General features: G+C 37.3%; 1 protein-coding gene across 2 annotated transcripts in view; it reads left to right on the top strand.

The window, feature by feature from the left end:
* ANGPT1 (angiopoietin 1) overlaps positions 1-21,244 on the top strand; it is a 157,321-nt gene that overhangs the window by 69,023 nt on the left and 67,054 nt on the right. For both annotated transcript variants that reach the window (XM_082045109.1, XM_082045108.1), the window contains exons 3-4: positions 4,190-4,311; positions 13,433-13,665. In XM_082045109.1, coding sequence (XP_081901235.1) covers positions 4,190-4,311; positions 13,433-13,665 — 355 coding nt within the window. The remainder of the gene's footprint in view (positions 1-4,189; positions 4,312-13,432; positions 13,666-21,244) is intronic.

Raw genomic sequence — 21,244 nt, forward strand, 5'->3', positions numbered from 1 at the left:
AAAATCTTTAATTCCATATTAACAGAATATCTAAGTGGAAACATTGGAGGTGGAGACCTGTGGACTGGAGTATCTTCAGTTCAGTAAAGAAAAAGCAGGTGTAGGAACTCTTCTTATATCCCAAAAGACCTACATAGGTGTAAATGTTAAGTACTCATTAATGTTTTCCTCCTTTAAGCAGGTAAGAGACAAAATGTGAATTCCCTCTGTCTCACTTTTCCTTTGATGAACCACTTCAAGGTAGAGGCATCATTGGCAACTGCATGAGGGAGTGAATGACTTCCTCCTTCTACACCTATTGCTGCAGAATTTAAGGGATGTTCAAGATATCAGTGAGCATGGTTCTTCCTTATTGCAGTACTTGCTCCGACTTTCAGCTCAGTGATGGCATCTCCCACCTCCCCTCTTTCAGTAGTATGAAAAAGTCCCTGGCTCTACCATCAATCAGAAAAGAATGGTGCAGGTCGCTCAAGAAAGTTAAAAGAGGCTGCCCTTGGTAGTCATGGAGGTAGCCAGTTGCATGGCAGAGATGTGACTGTAGGATACAAGGAGGAGAAAGGCAAGTCAGGATCTCATGCCTGAAATAAGAAGTCCTCATACCAGAGTACGGAGGAGTCTGAAGGACTGAATATAGAGCCTCCGTCTCCTTAAATTCTCACTGACCCTTCCCAATCCTTGATCTATCTAAAATCCCATAGATTCCCTTTAGCCTTCCTTTTCTACCTGAAGCACTACGGATATTTTGTAGGTTGGCTCACAGATGTATCCTCTTTGTAAATCTGTTTGTGCTTTCCTGTCTTTTTACCCCTTGCCAACCTTTGTAACCTTCATTTTCTGCCAAGTCCCTCTGAAACTGTGGTGATGCTTCCTGACTCTTCCAAATATTTCCATCTTGAACAATGTAATGGCTGCATACTTACAATTCATTATACAATATTTTCAACTTCTGTACTCTTAAAAAAGGACACCTCAAGTTGCTCTGTGAACATGAACCATTTCAAACAAAAATAAAGCATTTCTATTCTTGAAAAGGTTAGAAGGATGGTCAGCAGAACTGCTATTTTGGACTTTCAAAGGGCAGACTTTAATATATTTAGGAGGCTGGTTGGCAGAGTCGCTTGGGAGGCAGTCCTAAAGGAAAAGGAGTCCAGGAAGGCTGGTCTCCCTTCAAGAAGGTCATCTTAGAGGAGCAGGAACAGGCTGTCCCCATGTGCCAGAAGGCAAGCAGGCGGGGAAGAAGGTTGGCCTGGCTGAATAGAGAGCTATGGCTGGAACTGAGGAATAAAAAGAAAATTTATTACCTTTGGAAGGAGGGGCAGGGTACTCAAGAGGAATACAAGAATTCTGTGAGGTTATGCAGGGAGAAAATTAGAAGGGCCAAAGCCCAACTAGAGCTGAGCCTAGCTAGCTACTGCTGTAAAAGGCAACAAGAAATGTTTCTATAAATGCATCAGCAACAAAAGGAGGACTAAGGAGAATCTTCATCCCCTGATGGATGCGGGGGTAAACATAGTGACAGAAGATAAGGGAAATGCTGAGGTACTAAATGCCTTCTTTGCCTCAGTCTTTAACAGTCAGAACAGGTGTGCTCCAGTTACCCAGCCCCCGAGCCAGAAGACAGGGATGGGGAGCAGAATAAAGCCCTGATAATCCAAGGGGAAATGGTTAGTGACCTGCTACAGCACTTGGACACCCACAAGTCTATGGGGCCAGATGGGATACACCCAAGGGTGCTGAGGAAGCTGGCAGAAGTGATCACTAAGCCACTTTCCATTACCTGTCAGCAATCTTGGCTAACTGGGGAGCTCTGAGTTTACTGGAAGTTGGCAAACATGACACCCACCTACAAGAAGGGCCAGAATGAGGATCTGGGAAACTACAGACCTGTCAGTCTAACCTTGGTGCCAGGGAAGGTCATGGAGCAGATCATCCTGAGTGACCTCACATGGCACATAAAAGAAAACCAAGCAATCAGGCCCAGTAAACATGAGTTTATGAAAGGCAGGTCCTGTTTGACCAACCTGATCTCCTTCTATGACAAAGTGACCCACCTAGTAGGTGAGGGAAAGGCTGTGGATGTGGGGTACTTAGACTTCAGTAAAGTCTTTGACATTGTATCCCACAGCATTCTTCTGCAGAAGCTGGCAGCTCAGGGCCTGGATGGGTGTACTCTGCGATGGATAAAGAACTAGCTGGAGGGCCAGGCCCAAAGAGTTGTGGTGAATGGAGCCAAATCCAGTTGGTGGCCGGTCATGAGTGGTATTCCCTGGGGCTCAGTATTGGGGCCAGTTGTGTTTAATTTCTTTATCAATGATCTGGATGAGGGGATTGAGTGCACCCTTAGTAAGTTTGCAGAAGACACCAAATTGGGTGGGAGTGTTGATCTGCTGGAGGGTAGGAAGGCTCTACAGAAGGATCTGGACCAGCTGGATCATTGGGCTGAGGACAGCTGTATGAGGTTTAACAAGACCAAGTGCTGGGTCCTCTACTTGGGTCACAACAACCCCAGGCAGCGCTACAGGCTTGGTGAAAAGTGGCTGGAAAGCTGCCTGGCAGAAAGGGATCTGGAAGTGTTGGTTGATGGCTGAATATGAGCCAGTAATGTGCCCAGATGGCCAAAAAGGCCAATAGCATCCTGGCTTGTGTCAGAAATAGTGTGGCCAGCAGGATGAGAGAAGTTATGGTGCCCTTGTGCTTGGCACTGGTGAGGCCCCATCTTGAATACTGTGTTCAGTTTTGGGCCCCTCATCATAAGAAGGACATTGAAATACTAGAGAGAGTTCAGAGGAGGGTGATGAAGCTGGTGAGGGGTCTGAAGCACAAGTCTGATGAGGAGCAGTTGAGGGAACTGGGGCAGTTTAGCCTGGAGAAAAGGAGGCTGAGGGGAGACCTTATCGCTGTCTACAACTACCTGAAAGGAGGTTGTAGCATGGAGGGTGTTCTCGTCTCCCAAGTAGCAAGTGATAAGATGAGAGAAAATGGCCTCAAATTGCACCAGAGGAGGCTTAGATTGGATATCAGGAAGAAATTCTTCATGGAAAGGATTGTCAGGCATTGGAACAGGCTGCCCAGGGAAGTGGTGGAGTCACCATCCCTGGAGGGGTTTAAAAGGCATTCAGATGAGGTTCTTAGGGACACAGGTTAGTGCTGGCGTTAGGTTAGGTTAGGTTATGGTTGGACTCCATGATCCTGAGGGTCTCTTCCAACTGAAATGATTCTATGATTCTATGACTCTATGATTGAGTTTGAGATTAATTCTTTTTCTTTTATGTTCTGCAAAAAATTCCTATTAGGCATGCGTGAGAAAATGTTACCATGTAATTCTGTGATAATACTGTAAATACTCTTCCAAAAAAGTCTGATATGTTCTGTTAAAGAGGAATCATGCTCAGTTCCAGAAGTGATTGCATCTCAGCTCTTGTGTACACATATACATACAAAAATGATTTACACACACTCCTTTAGATTTTATGTGATGAACAATGATATACCCACAAAATCAGCTAACATTAGATAATATTATGAAAACATTCTGTTATTTCTACTTTTGAACTATTTTTTGTTAGAATCTATCCTCTTTCATCTAGTTAAAAGGATTCTTTTTGTCTCATGTACTCAGTAAAACTTCTGCTATTGATACAGATTACCCCTAAAGTGAAAGCCAGTTGCATAAAGCAATGTTTAGGATTATAGCCTTCATCTTAAAAATCTGTGTGAGAGTGCAAGTAGTGATAACATGAGCAGACACCAGACTTCTGCCAACACTGCAAAAGAGAGAATGCAGGGGAAAGCTAAAGTAGGAGCTCTATTTACGAAACAGCAGATGCAACTCTTTGGCTTCAGTTCAAGTACTCTCGCACTCATCTGGTTTAAGAATGTTTTGTCAGAATGCATGTTTGAGGCATGTCTCTTGTTCTTTCCATTGAAATAAAGCTTATTTGGCAGTCATCTTTCCCTTTTCTGCCGCCCTAGTATTATTCTACAGTAAACAGGGTGCCAGAATGTCAGCTGGTACGTATCAGTGTAGCTTGATTGAGTTCATTTGCACCAGCTGAACAGCTGAGGTTAGAAAAGGATTTAGAAACAATTTTTGACGAATCATCAAATCAGAATGAAATCGTCACATTATGTTGCTATAACAACATAACCAGGACAGTATAAACATTAATGTTTTTAATTTATCCTTAAGGTGCTAAATCAAACATCCAGACTTGAGATTCAGCTACTGGAAAATTCACTGTCAACGTACAAGTTAGAAAAACAGCTGCTACAACAGACACATGAAATCCTGAAAATTCATGAGAAAAACAGGTAAGCATGAGTAGTCAGTGTCTTACATTCTTTCTCTGTTCATCACAAAGTGATCTGTGCATACTTTGTTCTAAGCAATTGATAAAATGGAAGAAGCAAATATGATAAGTGGAAAGTAGGATAATATTTATGAAATAGCAAAAAGAGCTAGGGTGTGAACTTACACTGTTTTAGTTCCTATATGATAAACGAAAGTTGGTTTTTATCACTTCCGATGTGCACTGTAAGTTTACATCTCAGTTTGCTTCATGACAACATAGTCATACGACCACAGTTCCTGTTACCAAAAAGCACAAGGATAGCTTGTATGAGCACCTTCCAATAGAAAAATATTAATAATGAATCATAAGATTATCGACTACCTTAAAGTACATAAGAAACTGAAAATCTTCAGTAATTCATCTTCCTAATTTTAATGGATACAAAAATATAACATATAGAAAAATCTCCCTCTTCCTTTTGTCTCAGTATGTAGCAGCCTTGGAGCCATGTTCCTTTTAAAGAAGAAGTGAATGATAAGCATTTGGGGTTTATGTTGAAATTGAAGAAAAAACTGTTTAGCAGCACATAACTTTTTAAGCAGTGAAGAGATAGTCAAGAAGTTTCAGTATTGTCCCTCATTGTGCTACACCTCTGTAAAAGAGGTGTTTCTGTGACACGGGGACTCAGTACCTGAAGTCACCGGATTTAGTAATCCATTATCTCAGAGTATGTGTGGTGGGTTGACCTTGTCTGGCTGCCAGACATCCATCCAGCCACTCTCTCACTCCCCCTCATCAACATGACCAAGGGAGAAAATATGATGAAAAAGCTTGTGATTGAGATAAAGACAGCACTTACCAGTTACTGTCATAGGCAAAAGAGCCTTACTTACTGACAGTTAATAACAGTGTAGGATAGTGAGAAATAAAAACAAAACCAAAAAGATCTTTCTCCCCTTCTCCTTCTTTCCAGGCTCAACTTCACTCCTGATTCTTCTATCTCCTTCTACCCCAAGCAGTGCAGGGATGAGAAATGGGGGTTGTGCTCAGTTCACAACAGTTTGCCTCTCCTTCCTCACACTTTCCCTTCTCCAGAGTGGTTCTTCCACACTGCTGCAGTCCTTCAGGATAAGATTGCTCCAACGTGGGCTCTCTACAGGCTGCAGATTCCTTCTGGATTTGTCCATCTGCTCCAGCACAGGCCTCCCACAGGTTCACAGCCTCCTACAATCCTATCCACCTGCTCTGGTGAGGGGTCCTCCCCGGGTTGAATGTGGATCTTTGCTCCAACATGGACCTCCATGGGCTGCAGAGGGATAGCTGGCCTCACCATGGGCTGCACCATGGGCTGCAGGGGAATCTCTGTTCCAATGCCTCCTCCTCTCCTTCTTTGACATCAGTGTCTGTGGCATTGTTTTCTCTCACATTTTTCCCTCACTCTTCACACTGTCATGTGGTGGTTTTACCTCTCCTTGAGCATGGTTTCCCAGAGGCACAACCATCTTGGCTGTGGGGCTCAGCTGTGCCCTGCAGCAGGTCCATTGGAGCTGGCTGGAACAGGCTGTGCATGGCATGGGGCAGCCCCAGCCTCTCCTCACAAAGGTGACCCCTGCAGCCCCCAGGCTGCCCAGACATGGTCACCTCCACTCAATACAGTGTGTAAAGCCATATTCCTTCTCAGCTGCCCTTCTGGAGACCTAAGGCTCTCATCCTGCCTCTGTGACAGCCAGGATTCAGCAGGGAAAACACAGAGTGCTCTCACTCCACAGCTTCACTCTCAGCTCCCTTCTAGAAAGAACAACTGTGAGGTTAAGTCTGACTAGGACTAAGGCTTCTGTGTCCTGGATCTATATTTGACATTGAAATAAGACAAACAGCTTTAAAATTGAGGTAGTTACTGAAGCATCTTGTGCAAGCTTTAGTGGACCATTTAAACTGAGATCAGACATTTTGCCAAAAAAAGCAACATGACTCTGGGGCTGCTGGACAAGAATCAGCAACTGAGGCAGAGACCTTGCCCAGGTTTATGTGTAGGGAAGACTAGCACCACAATAGGTAAGGAGCTACTGGGGAAAAAAATGTGAAGAACTAAATAATGATGAAAAACAGAAATTGTTGTTGCAAAGAAATGTGTTTGCTAGATATGTCTAGTTAAAAAGCTGGTCAAATAATATAGCATGACTGCTACTGGTTATGAAAACCAATTTAATGTATTTAATCCAACAACTATTTATAACCACTAATTCCAGCAAACCACTAATTCTGGACAACTTGTATTTCACTGGAAACTCTTGAATTCCACAGACTTCCATTTACTAATTGGAAGTATGAATAGATTAGTATGGGATTAACCTTGACTTCGGCCATTTCAAAATTAAGTAATTCACCTAAACTGTGTAGGTGGGCTCTCCTTGTAGTCCACAGAGAGAGTAGGCATGTGCAGGACACAGTTTATTCTACATAGTTCACAAGCCTATTTCAATTTAGGATTAACACAGACATTAGTTAAGTATATAAATAGTTGCATTTTTATCTGCTGCAGTCTGGTTGGTAACAAATTTTTACTGGGTGCTCAAGAGACTGAGTCTTGTATACTCAACAATCTGTATTTATTTATTTATCTTAACAATGTGTCAGGGTGTAAAGCCTTCATGTCAATAAACAAATAAGTTTTACTAAAGTTCACCTTTGACTTGGTTGACATTATGATGAAATGGTCTGTGACATGACAAAATGGTCTGCCTTGCATTTTCAGAATAAAAGGAGAGGTCTGTTAAAAAGCACATTTTATACCCAGTTGTTTCTCTCAAAAGTATAGCTTTATATGGATAAAGGAAAAAGCACATGAAGTTTCATATTGTAATGAAGCAAGAACCTGGCATGCACTTTTTGGTTTCTGTTACTCTCTCCTTGGTAGTGATAAAATCAGGGAGAGGGCAGTATTATGAAGATCGCACTAAAACATGGATCATCAGCTCCCATATCGTCATCTACTCGTAAAACAGAACTGTGTAATCTTAGTCTTGTAGGTCCTAATCCTGAAATCAATTATGTGTGTGTCAGGTTCACTGTGGGACAAGTTTTGGTGATCTCAGCAGATACTAGGTTTCTGGACACGCCAATGATTTTAACTTGCTTAACTTTAAACAGTACTTCCAGATTACCTATTAGTCTACGTTCATTAGTTGTTTGCAGTTAAAAAGTCTTCATCCCTCTCCATATCTTTTTCACATCAATAAAATAGAGAAAATTCCTTTTGTCCACATTGCCTACGTGAACTGTAAGCTATTTTGGGAAGGGCCTTTCTTTTGCAGTAGTCGTACACCACAGTGGGAAAGAGTGTAGGAACTATTATCATCTCAAAAATAATCAAAACAGATGGTGTACTGTGGGCTGATAATTTCTTTCTCTGTGCTAAAATTTCTCTGTATAAAATAAAAATAATGATCTTAATCACTTTCAAATAACTGGATTTTGGATGAAAGTAACGCATAATCTTATAGTAATAATAACTGATTGTTGATGTACTACAGTAACTTGTATATTATCCTTAAATAAAATAAGCACTGCATATCAACAGGGGACCAATGCGTGTTCTTTAGACTAGAAATATATCTATTCTTGGCCTTTCTCTTTACTTCCTGCCTCTACTGAGAAGAGTGGCCAATTTTTTTCTTTTCATCTCACTGAAGTGAAAGATATTCCATGGCATAAGTAGAGTCACATTTGCCCCAGAATCATGTTTCTATTGAATGCTCTCATGCCATAAATAATTTAGTTTTGTGGGTTCCCACCCACTATAATGTAAATGGTGGTTTCTTCCATTGCCATTTTTTCTCCCACAAGAGCTTTCTAAAAACTATTTTGATTTATTCTTGAAAGATTTCCCCAGTTAAGTGTCTTTATGAGCCACTTTTTTTTTTCTGAGTGTACCATCTGTATTTAACTTATTGTGTGCCATTTGTTTCAATATGCGAGTGTGAAAATAACTTTTTACTTACTCAAATTAAAAAAAAAAAAAAAAGAGGAAAAATATAATGGAATTCTGGATTTTCCAACAATAAATAGTACAAGTGAAATTTTAACATAAAATCCAGCTTGAATTTGCAGACATTCAGACTAGATTAACATGTTCAGGACTGTTGTATCCTGTGAAAAGCAAGGACTCAAGAATGATTCTTGAATTTCCATCTGTGTGAAAGAAGAGGAAATGCAATATGTCTCTTTGCAGAATTTGCATATACTAAAAAGATAAATCCAGATTTTTTGCTTCACTTTTGTGATTTCAATGTAATTATCTTGTCACTGGTATAAAAAATAGGCTCACTGATGTTAGGTGTCCAATTACTTTACTGGCCTTGAGAAATATGGGGACATATATTTTTATATTTCCTTAAACTGATCAGACAATATCAGATCACCAAAGTAAGTGTGAGTGGTCAGCACTTAAAAATACAGAGATGATTTCACTCATGTAAAAGCAAGTACAAAGAAGGTGTCTCAATGAGAAAATACTGTTCTTGGACTCAAAAGTAAGCATTTAAATCCTCTACCTGTTTGTCCTCCCAGCCAAAAGAATCATATATATATATATGTATATGGCCAAAGAATTTTTTTCTAGTGTGATGTTACATGTCTTTCTTTGTTGAATAGCTCAAAAAAGTAAATATTTTCATCTGTATTTTAAATAGATCTAGATTTTTAAAAATATTATTTTAATGTTAAAGATGTCAATATCTAAGATCTGATGCTGTTCTCACATGTCTAAACTGAGGCTTCTGAAAACAAAGATAAAAAAGAAATCTCTTCAATGGCTGTGGTCTGGAATGGGTTAGTGAATAAACTAACTACCTCATAAGGCAGATTGTCTAAACCAGAGTTTCCTTCCTCCCCAGAGAGTTACCAGAGTGCTTTCTATATGTTCTACTTTGTCACCTTTCAAAATGACAGTGGCTTTCACTGCAGGTCATTCTTTGACTGGTGTACAGGCCTTCTGCCCTCCCTTTCTCTGAATCAGCTGGACACAGCACAGCTGCACTGAGACATGCCCCTGGCTGATATCCTGAGAAAGTTAACACAATGTTTTTGTGGTTGAAAATAGTTTCCTAGCCTCGCCAAGATCTGTAGGTTAGACACCAAGACATGGTTAACCTTTAGGAAAATTAAGTCTGTCTGAGTTTGGGGGGTGTGTGTTTGCTTTCAATTTAATTGTCTTCTAGATAATCACTACAAAGAGTCATTGTCCAATGGACAATATTATATTTATCCATGTTAACGTTTCTTTCTTCACAACTTCATTCTGTTCCCCAAATGCCTGATTTGTTTCCCCAAATTGAAGGCTGCAATTATCAAAAAAACACATACAGATGTGTATGTACATGAGTATATATACATGTATATATGTGGTGCTTCTAGGAAATGGTGATTTACTTTCATTGTGAGTTCCCATGACTGCTTCATATGTCCAGGTCAGTAACGTTTTCAAACATATAGGAATTTCAAACATACAAGAAGTGTATAGGATTTTCAAATGTATAGGATGTACATTTATTGTAAAATGTACACTTATTGTAAAAAAGTCAGTCAGTACATCACGGCCATAACATTTTACTGAAAAGTGTTATAAAAGAATGTTATATCACAGTTTCAGTCAACCTTTATAGATTGTTGTATTATTTCGTATAGAGACAGCCTTCTTTTTGTTTCCTTTAATATTTTATGTCAGCAATAATCATTAATGAAAAATAGTAGAAATATATTCTTTTTAACTCTGTCTTCCCAATTCCTCTGTAAAAAATTGAGAAAATATCCTTACTAAGCACTCAGCAAAGTTATTTCTTCATTGTATATGTCTTATAGAAATTGTCGGATATCACAAGGAAAAAAGAGAGAATAGAGATGTCTCACAACCATGAAAAAAAAAAGTAAAATCTAAATATATTTGTATTGGTTTCAACTTATCTTAACATTTTTTGATCCAGCTTCTAGCACTTTAAAAAATATTTAAGTGAGCTGTAATATATATGTATGTAACTGTACAAATGAAAAAATCTGGCCAAAGGCCATAGGAGCAGCTTTTTTTCATGTTGTTCAGGGATTTCTTCCTTTTGGAACAGGCCAGTGCAGAAATCCACACTCTATGTGAAGTGTTTGGTTTTGTTCATTGGGAGCTCTGACCAAAGGTTTCTCACTGATTCTTAGTAAAGCACAGTTAACGTTTTGGATTTCTCCCAGGAATACAGGGAGTGGTCCTATCCTCAGGACTTATTCTTATCTGTTGTAGATTTATGGATATAGAAAAATCTTTGCATAAATATATACACATTCCTTAAAATAGCTTAGTTTTGCAGTTTATACTAACAGGACTTATAATCTACATAGAAAACTGTAAAGGAACCAAGTGCTGTGGCACTCCCACCTTTCCACCATATGTTGTTGTTGTTGACAAACCACTCATAAATATTAGGATATATTATTACTAAAGCCATAAAACATCTGCTTGCTGTCTGTCTCTGTAGACACCAAATGGGGAAGCTCTAAATATTGTCCGCTTCTTCCTTCTTGCTTGACATGGCCAGAGTTGCTACAAATAAGGCTGTCATCACCATGGTTTCATTTACTATGGTCTTGGGAAGGCTACGGTGGGAAACAAATAATGCAATGAACAGATTGTAGCTGTCAAAGGCTCTTTCTTTTACATGAAATCATTCAGATACGGAAATCATTTAGACGTGGACATTCATATAGGTTGCTGTGGGATTAGGGAAATATCCCATACTATATTAGAATACAGACAAAGATAAAGGGGACTTTTTTGTCTTTACTTACCACTTAACTATAAAGCAATATTGTGGCTTTAAGAATGGCATCTTCTCTAACACTGAGAATACACAACATTTTTGATGGACTGTAACATGTCAGGCTGGGATGTGGCCACACCTAGCACCCATTCTACCATAGACTGTGCCCAGGGCTCACCTCATTCCTATCCTAAGTGCATTGATAGAACTTATAGGCTTTCAGAAGAGTAAAAATCCAGAGTCAAAATGAGAATTTCAATAATTTCCATGAAAATGTGGACAGAACTGATAAATTTTACATGGATTTTTTTCTTTGTATTTTGTTGAATGGTATTTTATGACTGAAACCAGTTCCATCAGAACACTTTCGACCACTTCTGCCTAAATAACCTTCTGCATAAAACAAGTTCTCAAAAAAATCCATGTGAGTCTAGAGCATAAACACATCATGTTTACTGTTAGAGTTCAAATGAATAAAAAAATCAGCTACAGGCCTGGTAAGGTGTTAGAATAATTTATTGGTTTTGCCTTCAGAATCCATACTTTTTCTTTCAGATTGAAGCTTTCTATCATCTGATTTCAGCCCACTGAATCTTGTTACGCTTTCGTTAGTAATTAATGAGCCTTTTGAAATGTTCCGTTTTGTGTTTGGGACCCCACGAAAAAGTATTTTCCCTTCCTGTCTTTCCTTTCTTTCCCTGTTTACCCAGATCTTTCTGGTTTTCACAGAACAAGATATATTGATATCACAAAGTATATTTCATGTTGCTGTTACAATGTAAATTTTCTCCAATATCTGTTAGGTAAATCCTACATTTATAACATCTCAGAAAAAAAAAAAAAAAAAAAAAAAAAAAAAAAAAAAAAAAAAAAAAAAAGCTGTTTAGTTTATTATATTTAAAAAAAAAGAAAAAAGAAAAAAAAAAGAAAAAAAAGAAAAAAAAAAGAAAAAAAAAGAAAAAAGTTTTATATTACTCTAGTTCGTACAGCACATCCAGGGCCTCAAATCTTTTCATTGTTATCATTTGTAACAGCTCATATTAAGGCTCCATGATACCTAGTAGAAAAAAACTCCATATGGATTTTATTACATTCTTCACTTAGATTCAATGACCTGAAATTATGCAGGCATTTTGCCACTGATCTATTATCCAGAAGTAAAAACAAAGGTGGGTTGAGAGTGCAAATAAATAAAACCTAAAAATGACTTTAACAGGAAGCAGTTTGTTGGCAAGTTTGTAACAACCAGTTGGTTTATGGGCATGAGAAACACCTATTTTGGCTTACACAGTAGAGTTACTGAATGGAAAGTAGCAGAGGGATTGAATTAATTTCTTTATCTAATATGAATAAGATCTTTCTGCTAAACTCCCACCACAGCATCAAAGCACTAGCCTGAAAAAGTTCTTGTTCACTGTTGACAGATATTAACTGTTTTTTATGTCAACAACTCCTCTGTTCTCCTAGATATAATCTGACCTGGCTTTGATCTTTTTAAATTGTACATTTTTGACTCAGGATGGAGAGGGTACTAGAAAAAGAATATTAGTCAGGAGAAAATGTTTCCCTATACGCATAAAATTATTTATAAAAATTGACGTAAACAGGTCACTTAGCGTGATACCCAACAGTTTTCTATCTGAGGAGTCTTCTGTGGAACCAGAGAAGCCACAGGGGCAGTATTTGTGTGTACACAAGGAAAACAAGGGAATCCTACCTTAAAATGAAAACTTCTGATTTATCTTTTGGGGAAACAGTACTTTTCTTGATGTGAAAGCAGACACCACTCATCCTTCCCAGCTTCACAGACCACTTCATATGGTATGTTTATTGTGGGTTCCATATTCCTTGATGGTACCCCATAACTCCTAATGCTTCTTTTCCATTAAGTGGTAAGGCCCGTTACAAACTGTTCTTTAGTTTACCCCTGATTTTCATCTCTTGTCATATTGACCCATCTATATTACCAATGATATCCTCTTCACTCTCCTGCTCTTCTCCGTCCTTTGCCTGCCTCAGGCTTCTCTGCCTGAACTTCAATATATGAACGTGTTAATGGCCCTATGCTCATGTGCATAGATGAGTTTAGCAAATAGACATGCAGTTCCATGCACTTTAAGCACTACAGAATTCAAACAGCACAAAATGGAACCTTAGAGAGCAGTTCTATTTGGCTGCTCGATAGAAGAAATCAGTGGGCTAAATTTGTAGATGTGACATTTTTAGAATAAATTATTTATGTACTGGATTCTATGGTGAAAAATAAAATAGTTCTGTTTTCTGTATTAATAAATATGTTGGCATGAAATAATATCTACTAATTGTTTCATTCCATTTTAGTTTACTTGAGCACAGAATTTTGGAAATGGAAGAAAGGCATAAAGAGGAGATGGACACTCTGAAGGAGGAAAAAGAGAACCTACAAAGCTTGGTCACACGACAAAGCAACATAATCCAGGAACTAGAGAAACAGTTAAACAAGGCAACAAACAACAACAGTGTCCTGCAGAAACAGCAGCTTGAATTGATGGATACAGTTCACACTCTGATCACGCTCTGTTCCAAGGAAGGAGGTAAGAAAGTAGCATTATAAAACATTAGAAGCACTAGGAAATTTCTTTTGAAGTAAATCCTGAATTTTTGAAAGGGCAAATCTCAACGAGCTTATTCCAAGACAGAAAGTTACATTATAATTGAGGAAAAAATTGCTGATAAGAACACAGAAATCAAAGTTCAGACAGCGCTGAGGCTATCCCTTGCACTAACGACCATTTTTGATTTTTCAAATTTAATATCACTGAGTCGTTATATCTTGACCGTAGTTAATGTAGGCCACAATTCCATTGACTTCACGTAACAATACTGATTTTTGCCTCTGAGCATCTCTCTCCTTCTGCTGGGATTAAACCAACCAACTGTGGACGTTAACTTCATAGGTGCCTATACATAATTTACTCTGGACTTTCTTTACAATCAGTGGAGAGAATGGGGTACTAAAAGAAGAAAAGTAACCCAGAGCTTTATACATACATATGTGTTATAATGTTGATGAACTTGGATTTAGGCACTTATGGTGCTGTAGCCATCCAAAATATGTCTTCTCTTGAATAAGATTTTATTTATAATAAGGGATCATTTTTCTTCCTTCTGCTTTGCTGAACTTTGTTTGTTTCTGGGTGCATTAGGCACACTACATACACAAAAGACAGAGGAAACGTGTTTTGAAAGAAGGCATTGACAAAGACTCTAGGACAATTCTCCTCAAGTCTACCTTTCTTAGTAAAGAGATTTCTTTCAGAGACTAAGAAATTCAGGTAGGATTTCAATTTTCAAATGCTAAAGACACTGCAGAATGTCTCTGGAAAGAAATGCCCTTCTTCAGAACCAGGAGATGGATGAATAGAAACCGCTGTAAAGGATGGAAATGGGACACTAGAATGAAGAAATTAGTAACTAGGAAAATGAAGACAGTCATACAGAAGAAAGGGAAGAAGAAATGTAAGGGAGGATGTAAGAGAAAAGGCATATGATAAGAAGAACAGCTAAAAGGGGATTAACAGCTGTGCCTACTATGGCATGCAGAGGCTTAAAAACACTGGGGGAAATCAAGCTGAGGAAAGGAAATAATAAATATCTGGGAAGATGCCATCAAAATCCTTCTAAGAAAGGGTACTTGGTAAACAGAAACTGTAGGTGTGCGAATGATGCTAGTCATTCAGTGAGTGTGAATGCGTGGATGGAAGAAGTCTGTGTGAGGTGGAGTGCCACCAGCCTGAAGAATCCAGTATATTTGCTCATTTGAATTCTAGAGCTCAAAGTTCCAGAAATTATCTAAAAAACAAAAAGAAAAAAACAAACTCAACCCCTGAACAACAACCCCATCCTCCCAATCAAAACCTCGTCACCTGCATTGTTATTCAGTATTTGGTTTAAGAGGCAGAAGTACATATTAGATCATTCAAACTATTCAGCTCAAGGCAGTGTGGGTTTACTCTCTGCTATATATTCCCATGCAACTTGTGTGGCTTGAATCTGAACTGCTCCAGTGACGAGGATTACATCTCTTCCTTTGGAAGTGTTGCAAGCTCAGGCTCATGTTGATAGACTACTTTAAAAAAACAAAAAAACAGAAAAACTTTTTTTTCCCCCTCATGTTCATTGTAAATGTTCCCTTCTGCTTATTCTGTTATACTGTTCCCCAGCATTTTGAATTAAATAACATCCTTCATTGTAGGCTGTTGTCATATCAGTATAGAAACATTGTGATGCAATGCAAATCCTTTATAATATTTTATGGTCTTTTGGCAAAGAAACCTGGCAAAGCTGTGTCCAGAGTGTTCTAATAGAGCTCAGGAGTACTTTAAAATTAATATAAAAATGAAAGATATATTATTCTCATACAGAAATATACTGCAAATTCTCTTTAAGGCTAGAAACAGATTTTATAATAATTTTGAATTTGATTCAAAGAAAAAAAAACATAAAAGAAACAAAACCAAACAAAAAACAGACAAAACAAAACAAACAAAAAACCCCCAACATTTTTCCTAAACTTTGTTTCCTCAGCTGCTTCTTATAAAAACTTTGTTTGATGATTCCAGAAGTGAATGTTTAAGATTTGGGTCCAGGGTACAAATTCAGGTGCTTGAAAACCTGAATTTTCAGGTTTTTTTTTTTACTTCTGAGAAGCAAAAGATGTTCAACAGGGTTAGATGTCTAAACATAATTTTAATAGCTTAATTCAATCTCTTTATTTTGGACTCCTTTACTTTTTGTGTATTAAAACGTTCAGAATTTGCCTTGGATACCTTTTTTTTTTTTTTTAAAGATAATAACCTGAATAGAAATAATTGCAGAAATGTTTCCACTTACTCTGTGTTCAAGTCTAGCTCACCAACCTTTTTGGTAAATAAATTCACAGCTGAAAAAGGAACCAGACAGCTTAAGTTAAAATAATAATGAAGGCTGTATACTAAAGCGTTTGGTTGTACCAGAGAATAATACCAGCTTCAGTCCATAGAAATACATGTTGAAGATGGAAAATTATTCATCCTGGGAAGTACAACTGGAACTACTCTAAGTTCACACAAAAATATGAAGTTTAGATAGTCTTACATGAGTCTCTGTGTGCACACTAATGTTCAAAACATAAAATATGCTGTGAGAACTGGTGTTTATTTGGAAATAGAAAATAGGAAAATGTGATACATAAATCAGCGACACCACTTCCGTCTTTTACTTCAGTAAATCTCAGTCATCAAATTTCATAAGGAATATAGCAGAAATGGAAATGGTCCAGAAGACAATATGACAATGGAAATAGTTAGAGACCTGGAACGATTTCCATATGAGGAGAGAAAGCCATAACATACGGAACTATTAGATGGGAAAGACAGTATGTGGGATGCTTTTATGGAAGCTTATAACTAATGATAGGGAGAAAAGGAACAGTCAGTAACACTGAGAGATATTTTCCGTTGATAAAAGAGAGTACTTGATTAAGTAATTGATTCAGACTTTTAACTGGGGACACTCATCTGTGAAAGGAGGCACAACCTAAGTGAGGCATCAATATAGGAGGAGAGATTATCAAACTTCCTAAGGATGAACACAAGAGCTGAGAGGAATTGAAAAGTCTAAATGCTGTGTTATTTTGAGAATGAATTCAAATACCTTTGTCTGATTTTCAACCATAAATTTACAATATAAGTAGATATGTTTTACATTGTGTGTATATATTAAAACAGCCCACTATTATCAGTATCAAGAAACCTAAAAATCTCCCCCAAGATAAGTCACAGACAGAAAAATTATGCTCTTCCTTGCATAAATCATAGTATTCAGGATCATCCAATTTGTGAAACTGAAATTAGTAATTGTAAAACTGTTTTTAAATAATAAAAAATAAAATTATAAAAATACAGCTAAACAACTACATTTGAAACCAAGATGGCAATAACCATTGTTTTATTATTATAAAACATGAGATATATTTCCTCCAGTAATGACATAATCACATCAGAAGATTTCTTTATAGATTAATTTATGTAAGTTTGGAAACTTTCTGAAGTTTGCCTGCTAGGAGCCTGTGAATAGTTTAGCTGAATGGTGTAGAGATACAAGGCTGAGCAGCAACTGCTTTTGTTTAGTTTTACACTCTGAGACATTTAGCTAACATAGTCCCTAGTACTGGATGATAACTCTAAGGCAAATGAAAAAGAAGGAAAAAGCAAAAGCCACACTAAGGATAAATTTTTAAAATATAGATGGACCTAAATACAAAACCCAGATCCCACCTTCAGTGTCAGTTTTGGTACAGACCAGTTTGGGAAGGGGGCCACCTGTAAAACTTGGAATTGTTTGTGAGTTTGGTTTCCAAAATACCACCCACCTCTGTCCTAGCATGAGCGATTCTAGGATTTCAGTTGCATGTAATCCTAAAAATAGATACTGTACTAGGTCACAAATCCTAGAGAGAGTCAAATATATGCAGGATACCATTGGGACTCACATGTCTCCATTTTGGCTTGTGTCTATGGCTAAACAGATTTGTCACATTGTTTATGTATTTTTTTAAGCAGTGGCTGACAATGAATTTCTAAAATAGCATTTAAAAACTAACTTTCCAGCTGAAATGAGTACTCATTATGGTGAAAACTTAAAGTAACTTTTTAAAGAATAAGTAACTTTTAAAGAATAAGTAGTCTCCAATTTCAAATCTAAATAAATGCCTGAAACTTTTACTTTTCCTCAGGAAAAGACAGAGAAATAGAAACACTGAGGTGAAGGCTTAATTACCTCAGAGCTACTGCAAGACTATCTCTGTGATGGAGATGTCCTTCACCTGTAGAAGACAGGAGTTGGATAAAGATCATATTCTTTGCAAAACTCGTTAAAGATTTTGTGATTGTTGTTGTCTTTAAAATGTTCATTCCTCATAATATTTTGAATATTATTTGTCTGAGGATGGATAAAGCATTTTGGCACATTGCTGTCACTGTCAAACAACAAATCTGTAACAGAGTAACTAGTTTAGTGACAGATTTTCTAACCTTCCATATCAGAAAAATTACTTATGAAAAGGATATGTAGTGCTAAGTAGAGTCTCACACAAACATTACTTAAAAAGAAAAATACAATGAACACACAACAAATTATGTCAAGCAATAAATAATATCATTATTAAAGAAGTGTATAAAACTTCGAACTAAGTATTTATAAACATTGATGAGATCCCCTCTCAGCCTTCTCTTCTCCAGGCTGAACAGACCCAGCTCTCTCAGTCTTTCCTCATAACAAAGGTGCTCTAGGCCCCTAATCATCTTCCTAGCCCACTGTTGGGTCTGTTCAGCCTGCAGAAGAGAAGGCTGAGAGGGGATCTCATCAATGTTTATAAATATCTCAAGGATGTGTGTCAAGAGGATGGGACCAGACTCCTTTCAGTGGTGCCCAGTGATAGGATGAGGGGGATGATTCTGTGATTTCAGAAATTGTATTGCTCCAGTGGGAAACAATTTTTCAAGCAAAAAGTCACAAAATGTGCCCAGTCAAAAGTCACATATATTTTCAAATACATTTTCATTTTGTTTTCCAATAGAAGAAAATATATCTAGACTATTTTGTTAACATTAATTTCCATAACTTAGGATAGCTGCCCAAGTACTCCTGCCCACAGAATAAGGGAAAGTAAAAAATCAATGGGAAAGTATATTTAACGATAAACTTACTTTCCTTTTCCTGATTTTTTTTGTCTTGTTTGTCAGACTGCACAATAACATACCTTGTTAAAATGTTTGGTCTAAGCTTGTATACTTCAGAGGACTAATAGAACAGTAGAGAAAGTTTTGACATGAATGTCTGGTTTTGTGACCTCCTAGTAGGAGAGAAATGAAGAATTAACTTCCTCTTGAATGCTGACAAGAAGCTAAGCTTAATTCTCAAAATAATACACATATATGCTAGGAATTTACCTCCCCAGAAGTGCCTATTGAGTTCATGAAATATATAACGTGGTTAGTGGGTCTGGCATTTCTGAAAAGGTACAAATCTCCTGGGTTATGGGTAGTTTTCATATTTCATAAAATTATTCAGGAAAACTAAATATGTCCAAGAATTTATTTTAATGGAAGTCATGATTTTAAAAGGCATAAGAATTAATTCATTCAAAGTGTTAAACACTAAGTAGTCTATTCTACTTCTTAGACCACCGTTGTTATGATGTTAAAATTTATGCTGAAGTGAAGAGAGTGAGAATAGAATAAGAACTTCAAAGAAATGACCCAAAGGTTACAGGCACAGGGGAAACTCAATTGACAATAGCACAATTACCCCAGCAGTGATGCTGGCCTACTTCATTAGAAAGACTTCAAAGACACCTTACAAACTATAAGCTAGTATTAAAAAAAACCCAAAAAACAAAACCCAGTGGTAGTCCCAGGATACAATAACAGATTCAGGTGTTCTGAAAGGTAGTTTTAAAAATTAATGTGTTCAGCAAGATGAATTTTCTATATTACATTGGTTCAAGCATATATTGAGATACAATAACAAGGATACTTAAATCTAATAGATATTAGGCAGCAGTGTAGAAGAGTAAGTCTGTAAGATACAGTTCTTGGTCATTTTTCTTCTGTGCACAGAAAACATAATGGTGGTACTCATCTGAGATGTATTCTGAGATTACAATGTATTTTGTCCGGTACTGTTTCCCTAACAATATCTTTTCATTCATTAAGCTCTTGCCTCCTCTTTGTACCTCATCCTTGACATTGCTAAGTTTTTTTGCAACATGACAAGACATAACTGGTGAGGTAGAAACCTAGAGTATGGCATTATCAGTCACTTCATTATTTTTCTTCTGAAGCATAGAAACAAAAAAAACCAAAAAAACAAAAAAAAGGGTTTTGCTGAAAGCACAAAAGTTTCTGACCAAATTTGTAGGTCTAACGTAGATCAAGAGAAGAACACATGAATAAAGTGTCAGACTTTTTTTCTTATACCTGAAATAGCATTTTTATTACCAATGTGTTATAGCACACTGCAATGTAATAATGAATCAAGGTGCTTTTCATCTATGAATTCCAACTTTTTTATTAAGGTTATTTTTCTTAACACTAATTAAAAATGATTTTTAAACAAACAAACCAAACAAACAAAAAACAACCAAACAAAAACCAGGCTTGACGAAATTGGAGTGACCACAACAGAGCTTTAAACAAAACCTCGTCTAAATGCACTGAAGCCATCTGGTGTTCCACACTTAACTTATTCTGTCATAAAGCTTCAGCAAAGGTTGACAATACATGTGTTCAAGAACACAGAAAACATCCATTTGCTCAGTTTCTCTCTACTTCCTCCTGCTTTAGAGATTTTATGAGCCAGAGGTTTCATTTTTTTTGAGACATCTTAAAGCAATAACAGAAATATCTTTAGTTTAAAAAGAGATCAGAAGATCCCTATCAGAAAATGTTTACCTGCAATTCACAAAGCTCACTATAATAAAGATGTGTTCCACTGTTTGATCTGTCTTTATTTATATTTTGAAAGATGGGGAAAAAAATTGAATCTTAATTTTGCACTTAGTGTCATGGTAGAGGGGTCCCCTTGCCCTTACTGCAGCTGGATCCAGCTGAGCACACGGACCCACTGAGGTGCAAAGCACTACAGGGCTGCAGTCGCAGGCCGGGCTGTCTTTGGACTTTTGTGCAGATGTTCATTAAACCCACACATCTGCACCAGCTTTGTGTTTCTTGTTTATTCTGTTCAAGTGCTTCTTGAACAGACTTGAACAAGACTTCTTATTTCCCTCTGAGGTTTTCTTTCTTGATATGCATTTTTCAGAGATGATCAGAAAGCTCAACTAAGAGTCTTTTGGGGTAAGCCTCACCTGACTCACTTAACATTTACAGTGTAGATGTAGAGTCCTGGTCTGGACTTCCTTTAGAGTCTACAAAGGCACTTTCGTCAAGTGACTCGTCTTAGGATGAGGTGCATTGCATCTGCAAGTACCTTTTTTTTCTATATTATCTGTTAATCGTGGTGATAGTGGTGCTGCAATTTAAATGATCAAGTTCTACATAGGGACAGATAAATTTTATATTATTGTTTCGAAAACTTAATAATTAACAATATTAACTCCAAATCATCATGATC

This window comes from Streptopelia decaocto, assembly GCF_964273445.1.
Source record: "Streptopelia decaocto genome assembly, chromosome: 2".
NCBI classification, from domain to species: Eukaryota; Metazoa; Chordata; class Aves; order Columbiformes; family Columbidae; genus Streptopelia; species Streptopelia decaocto.